General features: G+C 34.9%; 1 protein-coding gene across 2 annotated transcripts; it reads left to right on the forward strand.

Moving 5' to 3' along the window:
* Positions 1-3,070: 3,070 nt before the first annotated feature.
* LOC121328652 (homeobox protein orthopedia B-like) lies at positions 3,071-9,316 on the forward strand. Of its 2 annotated transcripts, none has more exons than XM_041273559.1 (3): positions 3,071-3,250; positions 3,852-4,252; positions 8,744-9,316. In XM_041273559.1, the coding sequence occupies exons 1-3, from the start codon at positions 3,175-3,177 to the stop codon at positions 9,254-9,256; spliced, it is 990 nt and encodes a 329-aa protein (XP_041129493.1). In that variant the 5' UTR covers positions 3,071-3,174; the 3' UTR covers positions 9,257-9,316. The 2 variants fall into 2 exon arrangements, with proteins under 2 accessions (XP_041129493.1, XP_041129501.1); XM_041273567.1 differs by having other exon boundaries at positions 3,071-3,211.
* The last annotated feature ends 1,127 nt before the right edge of the window (positions 9,317-10,443 follow it).

Below are 10,443 nucleotides of genomic sequence, written 5' to 3' on the forward strand. Positions count from 1 at the left end.
GCGGCAGTGCTGGCATGAGATGAACTGCTTCAAATAAAGTGTCACTATATATTGGATTAAAATATTACGTTAGTGTTTATTGCTTATATAATTGTTTGTATGTTATTATAGTTATTATTTTATTATTATGTATTATTATTATTATATACATTATTACATGATTATTTAAAACTAATAAAGAGTAATGTCAATTTCGTCTAACTATACGGATCGAATTTCGAACCACAGTATTCAGTGTTGTGAGCTAAATATTCTCTGAGCCTGTTTACTCATCGCAAAATCTGGCCAGATTTCATACCACAGCACCGAAGTCAAGGGTCAAACTGTCAAACAATAATTGAACTCGATAGTTGTTTGAATACTCGTAACTTTTCATATTTTACTCGCGCGTATCGAGTTTAGGAAATCCCAAAAAAGTTACGCAGCGCTCTAAATAATTAATAATAACAACGCATTGTATTTTATGTTTTATGTTAAATTATCATTACAGTTTAAACGCAGATAGTGATATGCATAGCTTACAGCTTTTGTCATAAGCACAAACCACTCGACTTAAGTCCTCGCACTGAGTAGCGTTTGTTAAGCACAAACCACTCGACTTAAGTCCTCGCACTAAATAGCCGGTTAAATATGGTGTGTGGCTTCAGAGGGAATGATTCAGTTTGTTTATACAGCTATAAAAACCATGAGCAATTGAAAAGTCATAAAATGAAGCGCGCTATCAATCTCGCCGCAATAGCGTCGTTCTGCGCCAGCGGCAAACACTATAACAATGTCATGACTTCATATTATTGTTATTGTTCTGCTTCGCTTTTATGTTGGCTTACATTCCGAGCCGCTATTAGATAAACATACAGTATACAGATATGCAGCAAAAGGATAACACTAAAAAATAACGCATATTTATATACCGGCTATATTCTACAAAAAAAAAAAAAAAAAGTTATAAATAAATTAATACACAAATAAGTCAATTTATTTTATTATAACCACGCTGTACTTTTTCTCGTAAATGCCCATTTAACTGAGTTTATAGCTTTTGTACCAATATAAATATCCATGTATTACCTTAACTAGGCTATTTGAAAAAAAGAACCACAACAAACTTCTGAAACTAGCAATCACCTTTTTTAAACCTAATACTAGTAAACGGGCGCCGGGGGGGGGGGGGGGGGGGGGGTCGTAAGACCTGTTTACGTCTTCTTACACGCTCAGCCCGTTAGATCTCGCATTTGGTCTTCTTTGCAGCCTCCAATAATTCTTCCCGGGTTCAGGTCACATCCATAGTTCAGATTGGACGCATGGATTGGAAATATAGCTCAAAGTTAAATCCAGGATTTTTTTTTATATTATTGTTTTGTTTTTTTTTTTTTTTTTACAAGCAAATCAGTCCCCTGTACGGTGACAATCGGATCTAGCCGGGAGTCCTACTGGTTTTCTGCGCTCCGGTTCTCAGAAGCACGAATGGTCTTGCCCCCCCCCCCCCCCACACACACACACACATAGAACCAACGTAAAAGAGGACAAAGGGGGGAAAAAAGCACAAAAATGGCAAAGTTCTCGCTCGGACGCTTCCTTTGTGCGATTCTAAAGCCATTATTCAACCCGAAATGTAAAGGGCTTTTGTAAACCTTCTCTCGTGCATCTGCCAAAGGCGTTTTAATTATGTGTGTGTGTGTGTGTGTGTGTGTGTGTGTGTGTGTGTGTGTGTGCAAGAGTCAATGTGTTACTTGACAATTAGGTTATTTGTACGGTATTATTTACTTTACACTTAATCCCCTTTGTGTGCTTTCTTGTACACAATAAATAATCTTAATTGAGTCAATTCTGATTAAAAATCAATACCGTTAGTTAAAACAATAGGCCAGTAATCGCGGTTCAGTTCCGGGTATTTATTTTCTTCAAACGCCCCACTCACGTATACCGTGCGTCCCTATAGTGGACATTCTGTCTGCTCTTTCTAAAAAAAAAAAAAAGAAGAATAAATGAAAGCACGCGAACGGCAAGTTCAAGCAGAGCAGTGTTTCCACTGAATATTGCTCTTAATTTCCTCAGATATCATTTACAATAAGAACCTCCCGGCTTGACAGCCAAGTCTAAACACTAGTAAATTAGTACAAATTTATACTGATTTTACTCTAATAATCGTAATAAAAGCTTATAGATTTGGCACTAATTACATAAATGCCTAATGATCTTGAAAATGACTCTGGTTAGAAATATATTACTAATCTAAACTTTGTTGTTGGCTGCCTTTGAGAAAGCAAAGCATTAGAGATGCTTCACTTCGCGCTGGAAGGCACTTAAAATTGTGGCGAGAGGGGAATTCTGAGGAAATCTGGAAAACAACAAGAATAAGTTTTATAGGTTTATGGAGCACGATTAAAAGGAGCTGTTCGTGTTATGCATGGTTTTATACACATGGGTTCATTCATTACTTTCTCCTTATTTTAAATCATGTTTTTGTAAGCGGTTTATCAGATACGTATCGGGTGCACACCTCATCGAAATAAAAGAAATACAACGTTAGTCATTCTCATTTGCACTTCTATCTATACCTCGGCCAACCATATATCCCATTATCAGTATTTTATTTTTAGGAAGAAAAGAAAAATACTTTAGTGTAAACGCATTTGTAATATAATGGTCAGAGTATAGTGATTTCATCCTTATCTGGAATTGTCTAATAAGTTAGGCAAAGCATATCTGTGGTGAAAACAGGGCCTCACTTAAGGACATTAGCATCTCAAATAATGTATATTTGAACAAATATTCTAGGTATACTGCGTTTATTAAGGTTGGTTTGTAGTGATTACAGAAATTAGACCAGGTCGTTTTAAAAGGTATAATTTGAGGTTGAAAGCTAATAAATGAGATTTTGAAATGAGGTGAAATAGAATTGTAAATATATCCTGGATGTCGATGCTAGTGGCTGGCCTGTGAGACTCGTAGCGCTGACATTTTCAGCCTCCGTTCTGATTGGTTCTCATTTGGAGACGCTCGCGGGTTCATTCACTATTAAGCACCTCCCCGTTCCTCTAAAGGACATTATAATGCAAGAGACCTCATTTTTAAGCACAAACCGAATTTTCTTTCATTTAGGCTATATATTTTTTAAATAGTTTAAAGTCGTAGAATTTTTTTGGAAAGCATTTCACCCTGGAGCGGTGCGCAATGCTATCCCACGCCGACCTCCTGGATGCTCGCCTCGGTGAGTTATCATCGCCAAACTCCGGTCTTCAACTCTACTGTAAGCTGGAGGAACTTCTAATCTAACACAATCGAGCAGGGAAATTGTCAATTTGTTCCTTATTTTAGCTTAATGTGATCTAAATGAGCTAATTCTCTCTAAAAGCAATTATTTTTGTATTAGATTATAATTTGATTTACATCGTTTTCAGATATGTAGATGTGATCAAAGAGTGGGCTGCTCTTTAAAGATGAAATGTCTGTGATATTTATTTTTAAAAAGTAATAATAATATAATAATGATAATGATATTTGATAAACGAAAAAAGGAACAACTGAGGTTATTTATCACGTAATCAGTAGTGAAAATGCAGTAGATAGATGTATGTTGCACTAACGAAATCAATATTTCGTTTAACAAATGGAAGTTTGTGCATTCTTCACTCAGATAGATAGATATTGTAATATTGAAATGTTGTCCAGGATTAAAGTATATCGTTTTTGCTGTCATATATAGTTACATTGTATTTAATTTTTCAACTAAAAAATGCTGCCTCTAAATCTTTATTTTTTAATACACAGGAAATACGAGGAAGTCTGTGTTTGATTGCTACTTGGCAGTCTTGTGTATTAAATGGTTCGTGTTCAATTTTTTTGTACAGGGATGAAAGATGCCGCGGCGGAGCTCCTGGGTCATAGGGAGGCTTTGAAGTGCAGGCTGGGAGCAGGGGGATCGGATACCGGGCATCCTGGCGATATAGCCCCGGGCTCGGACAATGTAGAAGGGGCGACACTGCTCCCTGGGGAGGACATCAGCAATGCTGGATCCAATCCCTCCGCAGTCCAGGTCAGCACAAAAGACCAGGACAAGCAGCAACAGCAACAGAACCAGAACCAGTCTGGAGGACAGACAAGCCAGCAGAAACAGAAGCGGCACCGGACCCGCTTTACTCCGGCCCAGCTTAACGAACTGGAGAGGAGCTTCGCTAAAACCCATTATCCAGACATCTTCATGAGAGAAGAGCTGGCGCTGAGGATCGGTCTAACAGAGTCCCGCGTCCAGGTAACACCACTTTTCAGAGACTTCGGTCAGCTTACAATATATAACTTGTATATTCTTCCATGAAAACTCACTTAGTGCAAAACAAACCAATTAAACATATGTTGTAGGCTACTATTGAACTATAATATAATAATGCTCAAAAATCTTTCTTTTTTATGCATACCATGGTGTTCTTTTGAAAATAAAAAAAAAGTGTAAACTCTGAACTCTCAGATATTGACGAAAAGTCTACACCTGTGAAACCAGCTAATAATAATGAACAAGTAGGCTGTGCAGCAGTCTTTATGTTTTATATATAACGCGGTTATGTTGACATGATTTAAGCTGGACGCTATAGAAACAACACGAGTGCAGTGCCCTTTCTTTGCCGTTATCAATGTCAAGTCAAAAACCAATATATTTATTTCAATGCACAATACATTAGGAATGTCTCACCTTTCATGGGGTGTGTCCCAAAACCGTCTGAAACACCGAACACAGGCTGAGCGAGCATGACAAACACAAACCGTGTGAACTCATTCGAATTGGGAAAGTCAAGGCCTTGCGTTTTAGGCTTTGTAAGTGATCATAATTACAACAAATATCGAAGACATCGAACTTCTGAAATACAAAAGTGTGGCCTATAGCGAGTACTGATAGCGTGGGTTGCAGAGCGCAGTGTCATGTCACATGCGCTGTTACTGATAATACATTACTTCTGTTAAAAGCACTAGTCTGTATCAAGGTATTTTAAACGTAAAACGAGTCAAGAAATTAATTCAAGCAGTAGATTCAAATACAAAAGATGCGCTTTTGATTTAGTTGTACAGTATTTGTTCTAGCGTGATTTTACTAAACGATGTGGTTTATGCCAAAGCATTGTGCTTGGTGTTGAATCTGCAATGATATGGAACGAGCGCTTTGTAACGTCCAATAGGCTACATTGTTTCGCTAAAATATTATTATTATTATTATTATTATTATTATTATTAATTATAATTATAATAATAATAATAATAATAATAATAATAATAATAATAATAATAATATAATATTAATTATTAATATTAAAACACCAAAAAATCAAAACTTATCAACAGTTAATTACTTGTTACGAAAAGGAGTAAGTTCAAGTACTATAATAAAGACGTCCTAAATAGTTGACTAAAGAATACTCTGTACGTACAAATTCCTGAGCGTGTCGATGTTCTTGTGCCGATATTATAACTTTGGAGTTTTCAAATTGATATATATATATATATATATATATATATATATATATATATATATATATATATATATATATATATTTATCTATATATGTGTGTGTGTGTGTGTGTGTGTGTGTGTGTGTGTGTGTGTTTTTTTTCTCTTTTTTGTGTATCCCAAGGATTAAAATGTAAGAAGGAATTACACGCAATCTTAATATAAACTTTAACATATAAAATAATAATTTTTACCTGGATATGCGGAAAGTAATAAGAATAGACTCTTTGTAAATATCTGTGTATACGTACCACAAAATAGTTTTGGACCCTCCAAAAGTTTGAAAATATATATATATATATATATATATATATATATATATATATATATATTATATTATATATATCTCGTTAAATTTGGTATCTTTCAACTTGAGCAAACGATTTTGTCTTATCTTTCGCCTTACGTTGAAGTAATGACGCAATAACCAAGTCAGAAACGTCCTTAATCTATAATAATTTTATAATTTAATTTAACATTTAAAAAATTGAAATTGTATTTTATTATTAAAAATGGACCTATACGCCTTTCATTATTATTATCTGAGAAACATTTATAGACACATATGCATGGTGTTTATCAAAACCTTGGAGGTTTTTAGGTTGAAAATTATATATATAGTACTGCGAAATAATATCACAAATATTACATTTTCTGTGGAATATTTTCATATAAATTGACACCCCGCCCCGCTCCACCGAAAAGAAAAGGTTAATTCTAAAAATAATTAAATAAATAGGCTAGATCAAGTGAAGCAAAAATACTTGGGAATAAATGAAGCCAATTTTACTGCGTAATCTTTGGCATCTCCCCCATTAGCAGTAGCTGGCTCTTCTTCTTCTCCTTATTTAAATTATAATGTTCCATATAGCTGATTGATGTGCTATGTTGCATTAAAAATGGTGCTAAATTAACTCATGCTATTGCACCATTTTTAGGTGGGAAAAACCCAAATTAAAACTGAAATACATTCCGCACATTCCTATAGCCTATGTCACAAGGTCTTTTTCCCCCCTCCGTTGTAGTTTAATCTCATGGTGTAATAAAAACGTGGCTTAATCCATTATTAGCAACCAATTTCAGAATTATTTATAGCAGGGGATGGCTTATTAACTAGCAATGTGAAAATCATGCAAATTACGCGATCATATGCAATATAATAAGCATAATCATTAGTCTCTAGCACGGATTAATTAACTTCCAATAGTTTATTTACATAAAAACCAAATAAGCGAAATAACTGCCGCACAGCGATGGTTCTGAAATGCTATGTTACAGCAGCAGACAGACACAGCTCCGTGTTACAGTTCGGTGGCTATAGGATTGCGGTGAGCTTCGGAATGATTCCGTCACCTGCCGCGTCTTAATGTGGGCACGTTCAGGGTATATTCTGCTTCTTTAATGGAATGAGAAATTGCATTATCTTTCCCTCAGAGCTCTATTAAAGTGTAATGAATTTGGTGTGGATTTCACGGCTGGCTGCTCGCAATGAACCACATATTTGAGTTTTAATACGGAGCTCCGGATTTCTTACCATATCCTGCACATTAATCATCGACATGATTTCACTGAGATCTTTCTTTACCTCACAAAAGACCCCCTCATAAATGTAACACGTCTTATAGTTTACAGCCTGAATGGGGACCAAACTAACGTTTATATCGGCTTTAAAAACCAATGAAAGCGTGAAGTGTTGAAGTATATATCCTTATTGGTGTGACTAATATGTGTGAATATATATATATATATATATATATATATATATATATATATATATATATATATAATATATATAATACATACACACACACACAAAATGTGCCATCATTTTTTTTTAACAACATGAACATACCAGGTTAAAAAAAAAAAAAATGGCAGCTGGGTTGCCAGTAATATTATGTACAAAAAATGGATCTATCAGTCACTATTTTAATTATTATCTACATTTGAAAGCCACGATTTATACGCTGTATTTGAATATTATACCATTACATACCGCCTCAGACATGCTTCAGATTTATTATCTCTTGTTATATTCCTTAATTATTGCATATCTTATATTTTAACTTACATCAGATGAGAATACTATAATAAAATTATTAGCTGATTATTGCCAGTGAATATCCATTTAACCAAACAAATCAATAAAGATATATGTATATTAGAATTATGTAAGTATTGTACGCTAACGCGAGTTTTACATTTCAATCTTATTGTTAAAAAAAAAATCCTACTTATGTGACGTTTGTTAATGTTTGACAACTATTAATCTGTAGTCAACATTTTTGCATTTAAATTGCATCTACAAAATCGGTTCTATAATTAGTCTCGCATTCCCTTAAACGTGTCTACTTATCCACTGAGCTGTTACTAATATTTTGTTCATATTTGACTAAAACAACATATTTTTTATTGATAGAAACATAAAAATGTATACAATTATCATGTGTATATATATAAGATATATATATATATATATATATATATATATATATATATATATATATATATATATATGGAGATATATATATATATATATATATATATCGGTATATTCAGATGAGTTATTAGATTTTTGTAAATTTATTATAATGGTTACTCTATATATAATATATATATATATATATATATATATATATATATATATATATATATATAATATATATATATATATATATATATGTGTGTGTGTGTGTGTGTGTGTGTGTGTGTGTGTGTGTGTGTGTGTGTGTGTAAAGATATACAGTAGCCCCTGTGAATGGATCACACAATGTATTGTGTTACTTCAGTGTTTTCTGATGCACCACAATTGCGATAAGAGCAGTGCGCGTTTAATGAAGGAAGGCATCAACGGCATTGCAATTCTTCTATTTCCAAACTCAAAAGGCCTAATCGCACACATCTAAATGCAGACCAGCTCGCATCTAAATATTTCTGTGATCTTTAGACACGCACATCGGCTGTGCATACCACCTGTTACACAGATCCTGTTTAATAAAGCGTATACCTCTATATCTATAAAAACAGCAGCGTCTCCCCGAGATTCGGCCCTAAGCGAATTAACTGACTCTGCTTTTTTCAGCCGACCCCAGAATAATCCAGAAATAAACTCTTTTAAAAATGTATTTACTATTTTTTTTTAACCAATTTTATAACACTTGCACGAGTTGTGGAATAAATGATGCTGCGAGTAGATAGTGCATGTTATCATCCCATTATAGTTACACCTTTTTTCCCCCCCAATAGGTTTGGTTTCAGAACCGACGCGCCAAGTGGAAGAAGCGCAAGAAGACCACTAACGTCTTCAGAGCGCCCGGTACCCTGCTCCCCACTCATGGCTTGACTCATCAGTTCAACTCAGCAGCAGCCGCCGCAGCCGCCATGGGAGACAGCCTCTGTTCCTTTCACGCCAATGACACCCGCTGGGCGGCGGCCGGAATGCCGGGCGTTTCTCAATTGCAACTCCCCCCCTCCTTGGGCCGGCAGCAGGCCATGGCTCAGTCCCTGTCCCAGTGCAGCCTTGGAGCTGGTCCCCCTCCCAACTCCATGGGCCTGTCCTCCAACGGGTCCGGGCTCCAGTCTCACCTCTACCAGCCCGGCTTTCCAGGCATGATGCCCGGCTCCCTGTCCGGCTCTGCTAATGTGACCGGTTCGCCCCAGCTTTGCAGCTCCCCGGAGAGTGACGTGTGGAGAGGGACTAGCATCGCATCCCTGCGCCGCAAGGCACTAGAGCACACAGTCTCAATGAGTTTCACTTAATAATAACGATCGCGGAGGCCTAATAAATGGCTTTGTTTGTTTTTTAAATCCCCACCTCTAAACACATTTTTTAAATGGGTCCTTCATATGAGGTCCTAAACTTTATATAGGATATAATATGATATATATAATATATATATATATATATCTATATAATTATATATATATATATATATAGATTATATATATATTTGACCAACACATTGTTAATTAAATTTAATGCAAGATTCTTACAAACTATACATGCACGAGGGGCAAATAAATTTATGCCGTGGACTTTAAATACGATAATTGTAAACTTCTGTTTAATCTTGCTTAGCAAGACTAGTCAGTTTGTTTTATACTTTTCCTTTTTATTCAGATTTCACTACAGTTACTTTGCAGAGCGTATTTCTGTATTTATTTATTTGTTTATGTATTTATTTATTTGTTATCGGAGTATGGAGCTGTATGGAATTTTGATCAATACAACCATTAAATAAAGAACAAAACATGCACATTGAAGATATTCTTTTCATATGAATTATACGAGAGGTTGTGAACGTAAGATCCTGGAAATGCCACATGCACTGTATGCAAAGACAGGCTATTGGCATGCACAGTGCACTTGTGTATTTAAAACACTGGGAGTTTGTACAGCAAAAAATAAATAATAATAATACAAAAAAAGAAACTAAATAAAAAAAAGAAGCTTTGTCTGCATGTGCTGGCCAGAATACAATACTGGGAAAATAAACTATTTATAAAAAATAAGAAACTTAAAAAACCTGTGAGATAGGACGTTTTGTGTAGATAAAGCATTCTTGGTACCTACCGGTCGATTTGTGATATGTTCTAAACTGTCTGTGCTTATTTATTGAAAACATGTTTCTTAATACATGTTTGTTCTTATAATAAACATATAATTTGATTTCCTGAACAGGTTTATATCAATTAAATGTAAATGGATAAATAAAATCATTTTCAATATGTGACATTATGCATCACTTTGTTTTTGCTTGCTGTTTGTTGTTGTTTTAAAGCGCCTGTCTTTTTGAAGATTCTTACTAACTAACGCTTTGAAGGGAATGCTGGTAAGATTGTAATTAACTCAGCAGTACATTCTGATTATAGTTTTCATGAATCATTTTTAAAATGCAAAGTTACAATAATAATAACAGCATTATCGCGCAAACACACCTATGTAC

This window comes from Polyodon spathula, chromosome 2 (genome assembly GCF_017654505.1).
Source record: "Polyodon spathula isolate WHYD16114869_AA chromosome 2, ASM1765450v1, whole genome shotgun sequence".
Taxonomy (NCBI): Eukaryota; Metazoa; Chordata; class Actinopteri; order Acipenseriformes; family Polyodontidae; genus Polyodon; species Polyodon spathula.